Consider the following 16302-nt stretch of genomic DNA (forward strand, 5'->3'; position numbering starts at 1 on the left):
GGCTCTCCTCTTTCCCCCCCTCCTCTTCTCCGCTTACAGCAGGGTTTTTCAAACAATAAATAAGTGTGGGTTTAATTTACGCCTTTCCTTACACCTTCAGAGCGCAGCTATTTTTAAAGCGGCATTATTTTTTCATCACTTCTACGCGCTCTCATATCGAAACGGCTCTTCCCCTTCCCAAAGATCAAGCCGAGCAGCTCCTCTCTTGCCAGGCGGGTCAGGGGGAGCGGCAGCCTGGGGCGGGGTGACCCCCTCGGCGCGGCCGCGGTGGAGCCGCGCTGGGGCAGGCGGCCCGGGGGCGGCCCAGCGGGCCGTGCCCACCGCTCGCCGCCGTCGTCCCGCCGGCTCCGGGCCGGTGGGCCACGTTGGTTGCTGACTCGGGCGGGAACGGCGGCGGCGGCCGGCGAGGGGAGGGCTCCGCGGAGCGGGGGCGCCCAGGCGCGCGCACCCGTGCGCAGGCGGGGCCGCGCGGCGGCGGCGGGAGCGCGCGGCGGCAGCTGGGAGACCGCCGGGGCACCGGCAGCCTCGGCCGCGCCGGCCATGGAGCCCTTCCCCAAAGACGGCGAGAGCGCGGCGGCCGCGGAGCCCAGCCGGGGCGCTGCCCCCTCCAGCGGGGTGGTGGTGCAGGTCCGGGAGAAGAAGGGCCCCCTGCGCGCCGCCATCCCCTACATGCCGTTCCCCGTGGCTGTCATCTGCCTCTTCCTCAACACCTTCGTGCCGGGGCTGGGTAAGGAGCTCCACAGCCCCGGGCGCGGCGGGAGGGCGGCCGCCGCCGTGCAGCCGGGACCGGGGCGGCTTCCAAGGCGCGGAGCTGCGGGGCGAGCGTCTGCCGGCGGCGGGGCGCGCTCCCCACACCTGCCGCTACTTTCCCGGGGCCGCCGCTCGTCTCTGTGGGGAGCCGGTCCCCGCCGCGGCGGCAACAACTTTCCCCGACGGCGCCGGGGAAACGGAGGCGGGAAGGAGGGAGGGAAGGAGCCTGCCGCTGCGCTCCGGCGGAAAGTTTTGCGGCGGGAGCGGGGAGCGGTCGCCGCCCGCGGGGCCTGGAGCGGCTCCTCCGCCGCGGGGTCCCCGGGGGAGATGCCCCGCGAAGAGCCGCTTGCCCGCGGCCGCCCGTCCCTCGGGGCAGCGTCCGCGCAGCGCGGAGGGGGCGCGGGCTCCGCCGCAGCCGTCGCGCCCCTTGGGGCGGCACGTTTCCCGCGGCCGGTGAGCGGTGCCCGGGGCGAGGGGAGCCCGCCCGTCCCCCCTGCGTACCCGGCGGGGCTTCGCTGGGTGACTCAGCCAGGCAGAGGCCGGTCTCCGGCTTCGGGGGCTGAGCATCCCCGTGCTTTCCGAGCCATCCGGCGGGGCACGGACGCTGGGAATCCTGTGGTTCACGGGGAAGGCTTCAGCTGTTGGGGCTCTTGCGAACTGTAATTTTAGTTACAGGACCAAGAGGCAGAGTGCCCACATCCCCTACCAGCAAAGGCGAGCTTTCGGAGCCCCTCATCTCAAGCTTCCTAAGGAGACCCCTTAAAAATGTCGGTCCTGTACCACTACTCTAAGGAACCGATGTCTGGAGGAACTGGGGATTCACAGTTTCTCAATATGAAGTCCCTAGTGAGTAACTCGGGTAACACATTCCTAAACTGTGGCTACAATCCCGTCTACCTTTCCCTTTCCTCCTTTTTAATTAGGAAATACTTACTTACTACAACCGGGGCTAGAGTTTAACCACTACAGAGGCACCTGGAACGCAAAGCTAAATACAAGTATTCTAGCTGCAAGCAAAACAATCACATTTAAAAAATTCCAAAGGAAACAAAACCCATCAGTCCATACCTTGAGTCTTTCATGGTTTATTCCTTACCACTATTTCTGCTACTATGGTCACTGCAGCTTACCCTGCTTTCAAAGAGCTACTGCCCTGCCCTTACCTGCTTCATGTGTTTCAGGTGGCTTAATTTTTAAATGAATCTGAAATTCTTAAAGTTCTGATTAAAGTATTACCTAAGTCTGAGTGGTATACTATGTGCAGTGTGTACAAGTCATTTGTATTCAGTGTGTTTGCTCTGAATGTGGATTCCAGAGGAAAACTTCCACTTTTTGAAATACCTCAGAATTTTCCTGTTAAAAGAACAGCATTGGTGTATGTGCTTCCAGATGTAATGCTGCGTGCTCAGGTGTGTTGTTTTCACAGCCCTTGTGTGCACCCACCTGAAGAACCTGGAGTGATGAATCAAACAGAAACTCTCTGGTTGAGTGCTTTGATGGGGTTTTAGGTTATTGTTATTTAGCACTTTATTTCCCACCGTCTTCAGAGAGAGCTGTTCAAAGCCAGAGCTTTCAAAGTGAATGTAGTTTTCTGTTGGCGTTGAAGACACTACATCTTCACTGTAGACATACCAGAAAAAAACGTGACTCACTGTACCCTTTACCTCATTGGAATGATCTTATTCTTCATACTGTGCTGCTTTTCACAGTACGCTAGAAAACCCTCAGTGTGGTTTTTTTGTTGTTGGGGTTTTTTTGAACAGGTGGAGATAAAAAAAATTCCATTTTGTGCCTTGATTTCAGTGGTACTTTCTGCCTGTCTATACCACTGTTCCTCCTGATCTTCTGTTGCAAAAGTAGCAAAACAAGGAAACTAGAAATTAAAATAAATCCTTCCGTGTGGCATTCTCACAGACTGGCAAAAAGCATTATTTTGGAGATGCGTGCTAAACTCTGAATGCAAAGCATAGCACTTTGTCCGTACGTAAATGAACCGTTCTCTTAATGAAGCTGCTAATATTGTATGCATTTTGATAGAAAATTTACTCTGAGATGATATACTTGACTAGAATGTAGATATTTACAATCTCAGCCACATCCTGTTGTATATCACATAGCCCACACACAAGGGGAAACAGCAGAAACACAAATATTCTGGCAGGAATAGTCAGGGTAAAAAGAGATCCCGTGTCATTGTCACACCTCAGCCATTTCGCTGAACTGAGCAACACTTGTAAAATAACTAATATTTGCTGTGGTGTGAAGTGTTCACATCTAGGATGTGAGCCTGTTCCCAGTGAAGTAAATGGCAAAATTCCCATCAATTTCTGTACTCCAGATTTACGACATGTTAAAATGATGTTTCACAGGCTTGCTGGATATTTTCCTTGCTTAGGTGGAGAGTGTGACTGTGTTTAGGTGGTAATTGAAGTTCTCTATTTTTCAGTCCCTGAATTCATTCCTCATCTGTTTTGCACATAGTTGTCATTCTTGTGCAGACTCTGCAGTGCAATTGCAATGAAGATTCAGAAGCCACCAGAATAGACAAGAAAATGGGCAACAACAAATACGACAAGTGTTCTGCTGTTTGGAGACCAGTGCATTTGAGGTGTTCACTAATGCCCAGGTACTTCAAACCAGTGGTATCCAAATAGGACTTGCACTCTGGTGCAGGCTACCAAATACTTAGGCAGTCTCTCAGCATCTGAAAGCCTGTACTTTTTTGAGTTAGATTATCTTTCCTGTGTTGTAGAAGTCATCTATGAGGATGAGACCTGAGAATTTTAAAAATCTAGTTTATTTTTCCTTTATGCTATTTATTTTTTGCAGTAGTACTCTATTTGGACAGGAGAAGTAACACTTTCTTCTTTGTTTATAGTTTTTTCAGTTGGTTAATTTTCAGGGTTTTATGTAGGAACCCAGAACTGCAGGTTTTAAGATGCATTGTAAACTGGGTTTTAATTACTCTTTGCATTTATATTACAAAAGCCTCAAAGGAAATTTTTCATACCCAGGGGATATGTTAACTTTTGCCTTGCCAAAATTTAAAATTCAGACTGATTACAACCTAAAAAAGCTTGATTAGCCCATCTACTTGTAATCTGTTTTGCAGAACAGCCTTGAAATTACACACCGTGATAGACACAACCACGTGGAGACATCCTGGACCAGAATTTTCCATGGTCCAGTGCAGTCTTCCTCACCTGCATCCAATAGGGCTGCAGGGCTGGGCTGTAATGAAGGTGTCCTTTGCGCAGGTTCATAAAAGGAGCAGAAAGCATGAAACGGAGAATAGGGAGTTGCTGTTCTCATCTCATCATGCTGTTGGCTGCTAGCATTCCAGCTCTGCCACAGGCACCCTGTGCCGCAGACACCGTAACCTCCAGTTTGGCTTAGGTCTTCTTCTGGAGCAGGCTCTGACACCTCAGGGCCAAATCGTGCCGTAATGAGCTCTGGGGGATGGAAGATGATGACGCCAGCAGAGATAAATGGTGGTGTATCCTCTCTTTTTCCGTTCCACAGGACTGAGCAGCGTGCACCTCCAGCCGGTACGTGCTGCAGATGGCAAGTGAGAGAAGGGGCTGGCCATGCCCTTTAGCTGGCAGACTGTGTTCTCTTGGAGCTGCCAGTCAGCGTGGGAGAAGATCTGGCTCCTTGTCATTCCCTGAGCTGATACATGGGAATCTTGCCCTCCTTCCTACCCATTTTTCCTTGCCTTGACATCACATGTGTGGGAGGGGGGAAATGAAGGGAGAGAACTTGAGGGGAACATGAGAAGTGAGTGGAACTATCTGAAAGTATGAGGTATTCTCCAAGATTAATCCGTTCTGTCAGGAAGGGGGTGGACTGTTGGATCAGAGCCTGAATGATACATGTGTACTATTTTTATGCAGAGAGTAATTGAAACACGTAGCATAAAATTATGTTAGTGCAAGGTAGGAGAGCAGCCACCCATGTGCCATGAAATAGCCGGTGGAGATGATGATGAGTGACAGCCTCTCACAGGCATCTAGAGAAAGGAGGGATGATTCCCAGCCCACTGAACGTTTTTCTCCCGCGGTGTACAGCTCTCCTGTTCCTGGGTGTGTCAGCTCCATGTCACGAGTCTTCTGCTGTTTATTCTGCTTCAGTCTTGATAGTGTTCAAGGGCTAGACCTTCAGCTATGTAAATATGGCGTTAATGCTCGATTTATAGAAGCCAAGCATCTGCAGAAGGCTCTTGTTAGAAGCCACGGCTCTTCAGCAGAATGAGCTCACCAAAGAGCGGGATAGAAGCACAGAACAGAGCACTCAGGGAAGTTGCAGGGATGAGATCTGCATAAAATCATCAATACCAGTTTTATTTTTTTTGTTAGAATGGTAAATAGATGCCTCAAGCAAACATCCATTGCCTTCATTATTGAAACAAAGAATTTCAAAGAAAAAAGTAATTTTCTTATCTACAGTAGGACAAATATTGCAGAAAATAAATTGGGGTTTTTAAACATCTGTGCATTAAAATCTCAAACTTGCTTTGTCATTTATGATCCTTTTTAATCATTTTTTTCTCATGGACATGCAAATCAAAGAATCTGGGTGATTTACAAGCTGATTTGTGGAATACAAAGGTTTTTCAAGTGTTTGTATGAAGTTGTATTTGTGGACTTTACTGCTGGAATTCTTTAGCTAATGTTGCCTTTCATCCTCTGATGTATAGGCCACTGGTAGCCTGCAGAAACAAGCTATTTGTTCATGAGAGCACAGGTAAACAAAGCAAACCCGTTTTCAGTAGACTTCACTCTGTTGGGTTTTGTATTTTCCGCTGAAAAGATCAAGAAATTCTTGATGGTGATTTCTTCATTGACTTGCACAAGGTGGGAAAGGAGACCTGTGATAAAACGTGTGCATTCAGGCTACTGCTCCATTGCTGGTAGCAGTGCTATCAGCTGTGCTGTAGATATTCCTCATGGTGAGGTAAAGATGGGCACAAGAACAACCAAATCTGCAGGTTTCTACTCCTGCAGGTCCTGTTCTTTTCAGCAGGGAGGCCATTGATTTCCTCTTCTTCTTCTTCTTTTTTTTTTTTTTTTTTTCCCCTTAGGAAAAAAAAGAAATACCACAGAGGTTTAAGTGAGAAATTGAAATGTCTTACATAACTTACTTGGCTGATCATATTGAACAGTTACTCAATGATATTGCCAGTACAGGGTAGTCAGGAATATTTTTGTGCCATGAAGTGTCTGGACCATCTAGAATGACAAACAAGCTTGAAGAACTCAAAAGTGATTTGCAGCTAATTTGTGATCAGAATAAATGCCAAATTATTTCAGGTTTGTAGGTCCTCGGTTGAGACAACTGCAGTTTACATATTCTGATCAGAAAAAAAAAATAAAAAAAATAGGGTTTTTTCTCTGCTGAGAGATCTGGCATGGCCCCTCAGTTTTAATCCAGTGTCCAGTGGCATGCCCTGCTGTATTTTAGGAAGAAGGCTGCTTTCTGCTTTGTGGCTGTATTTTATTAGCCCATACTTGCCTGAATACTTGATTTCTTCTTCTTCTTCCTCCCTTTCCTGTGTTTTACACTGGATCCCTTCCTTAAGTTTATCCATGTAGCCATAATGGTCACTTACGTACATGCCTTCTTACTCCTCATCCTTCTATGGTCCGTGCTTTACCAACACAGTTATGGGCATACATGGCAAAAGCACAGCAACGCCTTGTTCTTGACTACAGTTTCTGTCACAGTCCAAATATTTAGTACTCTTTATGTCCTTTGGTCGGTTTTTGCTCTTCACTTGTAGTTGGTTAAAGTCAACTGTGAAGCTCTTCTTGCATTTATGATGACTTTTTGGTTCGTTTTTGCTGTCAAGCTGCGCACTAACCTAGTGCTGCTGCTTTTGCATTGCTGTCAGTGACAGGCCAACTTAAATGCAAACAAGTTTCTCTCCCCTCCTTCATACCTTCTGTTTCCATCAACACAGAAGACAAAAGAAGTGGCCAGTGACGTTTTTGTTCGCTGTTTTTTGATCCCTGCTGTCATTGAAGCAGCTCTGTGGAGGTATTTATTACTTAATGAACACGTAAGGAGACAGGGTTTGCTCAGCGTCTTGCAGTCTCGTTTGTCATTTAATGTGATTTGGACAGATGTGCTTGAAGATAAAGAGTGAAGGTGGGAGCAGACAGCAGAGAAGAGCTGTTAAATGGCCAAGTAAACCAACTGAATTTTAAGGAGTCTGGAAAGCTGTTCCAGACGAAGGGTGTGACGTGGAGAAAAATAGAGAATCAAGCCCAGAAGGAGAAAAGTACATTTGCAGAGATTTAGTGAGAAGGCCAAAGAACTGGAACTTCTTGCAGCAAGACAGAAAAGGAGTGAAAGGATTTGAAGGCAGAAGTAACTTGCATGAGGAGAGTGCTTTAGTCTGTATTGCAGGATGGAGGTGAATTGTTCTGCTCTGAATCAGTGGGTGTCAGAGATTTACCAGTTCTGATAAAGCACCATTCCTTGCAGCAGTTTGCTGCCATTTTCTCCCTGTTCCACCATGAAATGAGCATCAAGAGTTTGTGGAGCTGTTCAGGGTTGTAAAGGGAGTAGCAGGAAGCAGAAACCAGGTCCCTCTGGCTCTTTCTTACCCATCACATCGCATGCAACACCCTGAACACAAACACACCCGTAGGTGGCAGCAGCTGGCATAAAGCAGAAAGGTGAACTTGAGAATCTGTATGCAATTTTGAATTTTGTGGAGAAGCAAGTGATTGGATGGTAAAGGCATTCTAAAATAGTCCCTAGGTTTGTAAAAGGGACTGGAGTTTGCAATTCCTTTATGAAAACTTTCATTCAGAGGTAACCTGGAAAGGAGAAAAGGAAAAGAGCTTTCTTCTTATTTTCTGTGAGATATAAACTCAATCTGACATGTAACATTCTTTCTTCTGTCTTTGGACTTGTCTTCATTTTAGAACTTTGCGACATTAAAGTTACACAGTTGCAGCACTACAGTGGATGTATGTGGACTTGGTTGTAGCATCCTGCAAAGATGCTGGTCAATAAAAACAGAACAAAATAGAACTGTTCAGTTGGAACAACCCCAGGTTGGGGAACGACCTGTTGGAGAGCAGTGTAGGGGAAAGGGACCTGGGGGTCCTGGTGGACAGCAGGATGACCATGAGCCAGCACTGGGCCCTTGTGGCCAAGAAGGCCAATGGCATCCTGGGGTGTATTAGAAGGGCTGTGGTTAGTAGGTGGAGAGAGGTTCTCCTTCCCCTCTACTCTGCCCTGGTGAGACCTCATCTGGAATATTGTGTCCAGTTCTGGGCCCCTCAGTTCAAGAAGGACAGGGAACTGCTGGAGAGAGTCCTGCGCAGGGCCACAAAGATGATGAAGGGAGTGGAGCATCTCCCTTATGAGGAAAGGCTGAGGGAGCTGGGGCTCTTTAGCTTGGAGAAGAGGAGACTGAGGGGTGACCTCATCAATGTTTATAAATATATAAAGGGTGGGTGTCACGAGGATGGAGCCAGGCTCTTCTCGGTGACAACCAACAGTAAGACAAGGGGTAATGGGTTCAAGCTGGAACACAGGAGGTTCCACTTAAATATGAGAAGAAACTTCTTCTCAGTGAGGGTGCCAGAGCCTGGAACAGGCTGCCCAGGGAGGTTGTGGAGTCTCCTTCTCTGCAGACATTCAAAACCCACCTGGACACCTTCCTGTGTAACCTCATCTGGGTGTTCCTGCTCCGGCGGGGGGATTGGACTAGATGATCTTTTGAGGTCCCTTCCAATCCCTCACGTTCTGTGATTCTGTGAAAGGGACTTAAAATGATCATCCAGTCCAACTGCCTGACCTCTTCAGAGCTGAGCAAATGTTAAAGCGTGTTGTTAAGGACATTGTCCGCATGCCTGTTAAACACTGACAGGTTTGGGGCCTTGACCACCTCTCAAGGAAGCCTGCTCTAGTGCTTGGCCACCCTTTTGGTAAAGAAATGCTTCCTAATGGTCTAAGCCTCCCCTGACACAGCTTTGAACTATTCCCACACGTTCTATCATTGGATGTTGTTGTGGTTTGACCCAGCGGGCAGCTAAACACCACAGACAGCCGTTTGCTCACCGCCTCTCCACCCCGGTGCGGTGGGGGACAGAACTGGGGGGGAAGTAAACCTCATGGGTTAAGATACAGTTTAATAGGACAGAAAGGGAAATAATAACAACAATAACATCAATTATAATAGTAATAATATATGAAACGAGTGATGCACAATGCCATTGCTCACCACCCAGTGGTCGATGCTCAGCCTGGACCCAAGCTGCAATTTCCCCAGGCAGCTTCTCCCAAAATATATACCAAGGATGACCTCACATGGTATGAAATATCCCTTTGGTCAGTCTGGGTCAGCTGTCCTGGCTGCGTCCCCTCCCAGCTGCTTGTGTACCTGGCACGGCCTCAGAAGTTGAGAAGTCCTTGATTACTGAGTAACAACTAAAACATCAGCATGTTATCAACACCATTCTCATTCTAAATCCAAACCACAGCGCCCTACCAGCTACTAGGAAGAAAATGAACTCTATCCCAGCGAAACAAGGACAGATACCAGGGAGATGAGCTCAGCACCTCTCTTTCCATATCCCCTCCTCAGGAAGCTGTAGAGAGCTACAAGGTTGCCCCTCAGCCTCCTTTTCTCCAAACTAGACAAACACAGAGTCCTCAGCTGCTCCTCATCAGGTATTCCTTCCAGCCCATGTCTGGAAGAAGGTAAACCAGTTTAGAGTGTTGTACCTACGTCTGGTACTTGGGATTTTACTAGTATGAAGGTTCTGGCATCTGGCAAACCTCACTGGCAATTAAAAACATCATCTGTGCCTTAAACGACTTCTACTGGAAGTCACTGCTCCAGCAGCAAGGGGAGCAGAAGGGAATGCCCACCTCTGCTGCAGCTCTTCCAGTTCACAGTCCAGCACCTTATTTGCAACTGCAGTCAGAGCTCACTTGCCTTTTGGATGCTGTCTGTGAGCCGGAGCAGTTGTGGTGTGAGGCGTGTGAGGCAGCTGGTGTGGCAGTAGTATTCCTTTTCGGAGAGCTGGAGCCAGCAGCGCACAGCAACCTGAGACATCACCGAATGCAGGTCAGACCCAGGACGTGACATCGACACAGACCAGCCTGACGTGAGAAAGAAAAGTTTGTGTTGACCAAGCTTGCTTTAGAGATTCCAGGAGTGTGAAGCCTGGGTTTCCCTGCTTCTGCTGGAGATCGGGAGCTTTTTCATTAAGTGAAGGAGTTAATCCCTCTTCCCACACTTCCCAGAATTTTTGAGCATTTGTGTTAACTAGGAGCCCCAAAATGAAAACATTTTAAGAGCCTGAGAAAAATCACATTCCATTCTACCTAGTTATATTTCACTTGTTGATTTCTGATGTTATAAACTTACTAGGTGTCATTGTGTGTAGTCAAGGGAAAAATAAGTAGACGAAACTTGAATATTTGATTTAAAACACTCATTTCCACAGATTGCTTTCTCTCCATCTTACCACTTAGAAGCTGCTTTCTCTTTCATCCAACAATGTAGTTCTTGTTATAAAGGCAGTTCAAAGCTCAGTTTTTCTGTTCTAAGGGAGTTACGATTTCTCTCTTAACTACGTGACAGCCCCTCTAAAGGCCTAGTAGTGCAATCCTGACTGTCACAATATTTGGTGTTTCCTTAGAACCCTGTCCCCTGAGGCTCTTGATTAGATGAGAATTTCTGCTTTCAGGAGAAGAAAAATGTAACTCTCATGGCTTTGGAGCAGGATTCGAAGATATGATCATATCTCAGAAGAAAAGGGGGTGGAGATAGAGGGGAGAAGGAACTCATTACATGTTTTTTAAATCTCAGTTTTGGAGAACCGGATTCATGATTTTTCAGCACTGGAGGATGGCAATATTATACTGAGCTTTTAAATTGAAAAAAAGTAGATACATTGCTAACTAATTTACAACTCCACCAGACTAGGCAAAACAATGGACACTCATGTCTTTGAACATGTGATCATGGAATATCCAGACTAGTAAATATAAATGAGATGTATGATGAAAGCTGGTTGGTAATACACTAGCTTACACTGAAAGTCCCAGTATAAGCACACACAAAGGATATACCCACAGTGGATCATGGTCAAATCTGGCTAGAGGGAAAAGTGAATACGATCAGTAGGAGAACCCTTGGAAACATAATCACGTTCACTGCAGTGATTTGATCTGTACCACATTTTCAACTTCAATAGTAATGTGTATACAAGGGAATTTGCAGGGGACCAAGGCTGCCGTCTTTGGGAATATGAACTGAAAGGTATCAAAAATAATCATCCAGCATCTCACCAGCTTTTCATTTATCTGGGCTGAGCTCTCAGTTTGCCACAAGCATTGATGCATATCTACACAAAACTTAGAAATGCTCTGAGTTTGTGGATAAGCATTTTGTTTCAGTTATAACATAACCAAGTTTGTAAAGAACACAAAGACTAAATGGTCAAATTAATTTTGAGATTGTGTTGGAAAAAATTTCAGTGGAACCGTATAAGAATGTTGTTTTAAAAAGTGTTTGTACATTTTTAGGCGTTATAAGCCCTTGAAGAACTGAGATTTTAATGAAGGTTAATAAACTAGATTATAATGAGCCATTGTTGCAAGTTTACTGTGTTAAAAAGTTGAGTCATTTTGCAAAGTATGAATCAGATTTATATAAAACTGTTTTACCTGAAATAAGCCAAATGATCACATTAGTATAACACTGTCCAGCTGAAACAGTTTTACTGTTTTAAGTTTAAAATACATTTTTTTAATATGCATAAGTGTATTACGTATGCCAATATGGTGATGTGAGATCTTGGGTTTAAATGATTTCTTCCTAATGTAGGTAGAAGACCATTTATTGTATCTGTTTAAGTGCATTCATAAAATAATGGATTTTTAAATTTAATAAATGAATTTTGTTTATTTGCTGTTTTAAAAATACTCGCAAGACCCCTTCTGTTGCCATGACAATTCGATTTCCATAAACATGATTTTTTTGCTTGTGAATATCCAACACTGTATTTGCTATGCCGTGTTGGGGAAAAGAGATGGCAACTTGACACTGTAGAAATCACTGTGTGGAGAGTCCCATATAGTTAGACCTGTTTCACTGACATTGGTAAGGACTAGGTTCTTTATAGTAAGATGAAATAAGCTTTTGGATCAAGGTTTAGGTATTTAGATTCCCTGTAAATGGAAAGATTTTTTTTCATGTCTTCTTGCAAATCCTGTTTTGGAGTCAGGAAGCTTTATGTTTCCTTACCACTGAAAATTGGTTCCAAGAATCTGAAGACTAAATTCTAGCTAAAAGCACAGCTGGACCTCCTTGGATCGACATGCACAAAACAGTGTAAGGACATAAAACTCTCCTTGCCCTGCAGCCCGCTCTGGAGCTGCTGTCCTAGCATCAGGGGTTCACGGAGGGTTTAGGACTGTGAGAGAGGACTGCTCTCTAATTGAGACATTTGTGAGGTGTAGCCAGAAAATCCCTTTCTAGCTGTGGGATTGGCATGGTTCCCTATACCTTCCGTCTGTCTTTGTGAAATGATTGCATCAAATCAGACCTGTTTCCAAACTCATTTGCACCAGACTAGTTATCGAGTAATCCGTTGAAAGAGAAACACTGGTTTCTATGTAGTTGGACAATTTAGTTAGTGTGGATTCTCTGGTTTGGGCCATTAAGTTATCTCTCAATCTATTTAATTGTGAAAGCGTTGCCAAATCTTCCTGTCTGTATTGCAAGGATGATAATGTTTTTTGCTGCACATCTCTGTTCATTAGCACTGCACCCAACAAACTGCTCAATATCAGAGAAGCCTTAGCAGTGGCTTTAGAAAACAATAAATTAAAAAAAAATAGACTCAGCATCACGAGATTTTTTTCCTCCTACTGAAATTTCATTGTGGCTACAGAGAGCTGGTGGGATGGTTCCTTGTCTCATGTGAAAGAGAGAAAAGAGCACAGAAAGTACAATCACTGGCAATTGTGAGTACAGAAATGCTCTCTTGTTTTCTCTTTTAAATCTAGAAGGTAATTTTATACATTGACAACCTGAGTACTTATTTCACTCAGTCCTCTGCTCCTCCCACACATCCCACAAAAACAACGTTGAAATCGATTCTCCTGGCACTCCTTTGAAGCTGACTCCCTGAGATGATCTTTTATCTTGTTTACATTGGGCAGCTGTACATGGTGGCCCGATTTTTGTGCCTTGAGAGGGGACGTGAGTGTTCTTTTACACCCATGCTGCAGAGGTGTAGGGAGCTGCACGAGTGCAAAGCAGAGCTTCAACCAAGCCATGGGTGTGGAGAGAAGAGAGAGGACTCTGTGTTTAGCCATCAGCCATTCTGTGTCACCAACCCATCTTGATCCAACTAACTCCTTATGCATAAGGGTGCCAACATGCAAATTCTCATTTCCGTCAGAATTAAGCCTTGGTATTCCCACTTTGGGTGGTAGATTCAAGGCAACCTTGTTAAAAGTAGGATCTGTCTCCTTTTGCTTTGTGCAGCTGCGAGAAGAAACCTGTGGTGGAGCCAGGAATAGAGTTTAGACCAAACATTAGTTCCCAAGAACCACTCTTGCTCAGCAATTACACGGTGAATCCTTCTTTTACTGAAGCTCTGATGAATAAATGGTAACAGTCCTCCCTATGTATTATTGACACAGGAATAAAAGATTTTTCGTCTGTGCATTAGCTAAAATGTGGTATACGTGGTACAATTGAAAATCTGGCCCATGTGTGTATATGTTCTGCTCTCACACCAGTGCTTTGAATCCACGAGATGTTCTTTCGGTGCTCATTTGCTCTCTGTGTGCCAAGACAGAACTGGTCAGAGAGGATGTCCCCCTTCTAGTTGCTCTACGGACTCCAGGTCACATTGCTTGGAGCAACAAACATTTGAAACAGTGCAAAACAGGTGCAACATGTTCCTATTTCAAGGTAAACCACATGTCAGAACTGAGAATCCACAATATGCAGAGCAATGTGGTGTTAAGCCTCTAGAACCATTTTGCCTCACCTCTGCTCAGCATTTTTGCTGTTTCTTGTAACATGGAGCTGACCCCACGAGGTTGTTCCTGTGAATAAGTAATACTTTCTGTAAACAAGAGTTGCAGAATTGAGCTCTTACATTGCACTTAAAACCAGAGAAGACTCTTCCTAAGTTGCAATACCAAGTAGGACACCCATTGAGAACTGTATTTCCCAAATTAGCCAGCAACCAAGGCTGAAAATCTGAGGCTGTTGCATCACAAAACTTATCCTGCTTTCTCTCTTACATATTTCTTTTAAATATTTATGATACTTCATACACTAGTAAATGTTCTTTAGTATATTTTGTAAAAAGAGCCATAGAATACCATGTTGTAAGGGACCACATCTGGTCCAACCTTTCTTGGCAAAATGCAGTCTGGACAAGATGGCCCAGCACCCTGTCCAGCTGAATCTTTAAAGTGTCCAATGTTGGGGAACCCACCACTTCCCTGGGGAGACTATTCCAGTGGCTGATTGTTCTCATTGTGAAAAATTTCCCTCTTCTGTCCAACTGGAATCTCCCCAGGAGTAACTTGTACCCATTGCCCCTCATTTTTGCCATGTGATTCCTTATAAAAAAGGAGTCTCGATCTTCCTTATAGCCACCCTTTAAATACCGGAACATGGTGATACCTAAATGACATGAGACCTTATTCCAGTGACTGTGATTTAAGTCTCTCCTAAGAAGACCACTGTTAACTGGTGTGAGAAGTGCTGAGTAGGTAGTCGACCATTGAAGTGCAGATTACACTCAAGTCCTGTTATGATACAGAAATATGAAGGAAGAGTTGTGTCGCACGCTTAGACTGTTCGCAGTCCGAATGGAGAAGTCAGAGGAAATAACCTGCTGAAGATTGTCTGGCGAGTTGGTGGCAGAACTGGCAAAAGAATATATATGGACTTCTTGTAATTCAGCGCCTCAAATCATGCAGCTGTGCTTTAGTGGAAACTGGTTTTAATGAACTATCTCCCAACACTCTTGGACTTCGTGTTTGTCAGGAATCAAGGTGTTGTCTGGACCATGCATTAGTGAAAATGCAATGGATAGGTAGGGTGGACAAGGCAGTTTGTATCTCAGATGTGCTGGTTACTCCCTCATGTGATCCTGTGATCTGCTTTATGCCTGTGAAAGCTACACACAAGGGGGACTTCAGCATGTTTGAGTTAGTACGTGGCAAAAAACCCAAACCCAAACAAGCACAGATGCACCGTGGAGTTGCCATTTGAAAGAGCACTGATTTGTACTGTACTTTATAGTTTAGAATTAACAGATACTTGAAGTACATAGGCCCCACTGTATTCTTGTTTACAGCACAATTGTGTGCAAAATGGGGCCTTACTGTGACCTTAAAATGTACTGTTTAAAAATATGTTATTTATACAGCTGTGTAGGTGACCATGACACTGTATAGACAATGGAAAAAGAATGGGTCCTGTCCCAGAAGGTTGTGATAGAAATGTAACTGCAAGAGTCAGATCTGAGTTAAAAGAAATCTTAATAAAAACACCCAGTACAGTATAATGAAAAGAAAAATATTTCCTTGAGTTATGTGGTTAAAGGCAGAGTTTTAAAGGCACAGTTGGGACTTGTTTCTTAGCAACAGGGCTCATCTGAGCCATGCAAACACTGTAATGTTGGAAAAAGCTACCCTCCAGAAGAAAGGCAATATGAAAGGAGCTAGAAACATCAAATTTAAATGTCTTCCTGCTGTTGCAGGGGCATTTCATCAGCATTGCAACGCCTTCAGGCAACGACCAAGATCATTCTGATAAACTGTAATGATCAGAACGAAGAACTCATCTTTGCTTCTCTTTCTCAACAGGGAAGAATGGCAAAAATAACATTCAAAAATATGTGCATTGGTATTACAGAGATACCATAAACCTTAGTTTAGGTCCCGTCTTCCCTCTGTATCCATAATAACATGGCTATATTCTACACTGAGGGCATAGGAGTCCTGCAGAATGAAGTCCTTGCTCTGTTGTACCTCATACTGTATCCAGTACTAGATGTTTCAGAGGAAGATCTGTAGTGTAGAGAGTTGACTGCAATAACCTACCTGTAGCAAAAGCTTCTCCTAAAGGAGTTGATTATCTAGCTGATACACCAAAGCAGGAGATAATTTTTATGAGTATTATTTAGTCAAAATAGCTTAATGGCAAATGTTCCTTTTATTGGATGTGTTAGATGGGGTTCATCTACCTGTGCATCTGAGTTGGTTGCCATTATAATCTGTGGGGAGGAATTAGGCACTACCACTGTGTGACTCATATCTCTCTAAAATAGGTTAAGGGAATCACACCCTCTGGGGGCCTCCATCTCTTTTTTTTTTTCTCCTGACTGCAAAGGGTAACTGGCTCAGATTGAGACACCTCCCTTGCAGATATCTGAAGTTAGGTCAGATGAAAGCTACCCATTAACTGTTTTGCAAAATAAGGCATTTGCTTTAATAGTTTCAAAATACATCATGCATTGCCCACACATCTTTCTGGATCCCATCATG

General features: G+C 44.8%; 1 protein-coding gene across 5 annotated transcripts in view; it reads left to right on the plus strand.

Moving 5' to 3' along the window:
• The first annotated feature begins 311 nt into the window (after positions 1-311).
• Positions 312-16302, plus strand: part of STUM (stum, mechanosensory transduction mediator homolog) — a 51918-nt gene continuing 35927 nt past the window's right edge. For 4 of the 5 annotated variants that reach the window (XM_065632995.1, XM_065632994.1, XM_065632992.1 and 1 more), the window contains exon 1: positions 312-727. In XM_065632995.1, the coding sequence (XP_065489067.1) occupies positions 541-727 (187 nt within the window). In that variant the 5' untranslated portion in view covers positions 312-540. Of the gene's footprint in view, positions 728-3231; positions 3377-4272; positions 8166-16302 lie in introns of those variants that run through there. The other variant, XM_065632993.1, reaches the window with a different exon arrangement.

Source organism: Caloenas nicobarica, chromosome 3 (assembly GCF_036013445.1).
Source record: "Caloenas nicobarica isolate bCalNic1 chromosome 3, bCalNic1.hap1, whole genome shotgun sequence".
NCBI lineage: Eukaryota > Metazoa > Chordata > Aves > Columbiformes > Columbidae > Caloenas > Caloenas nicobarica.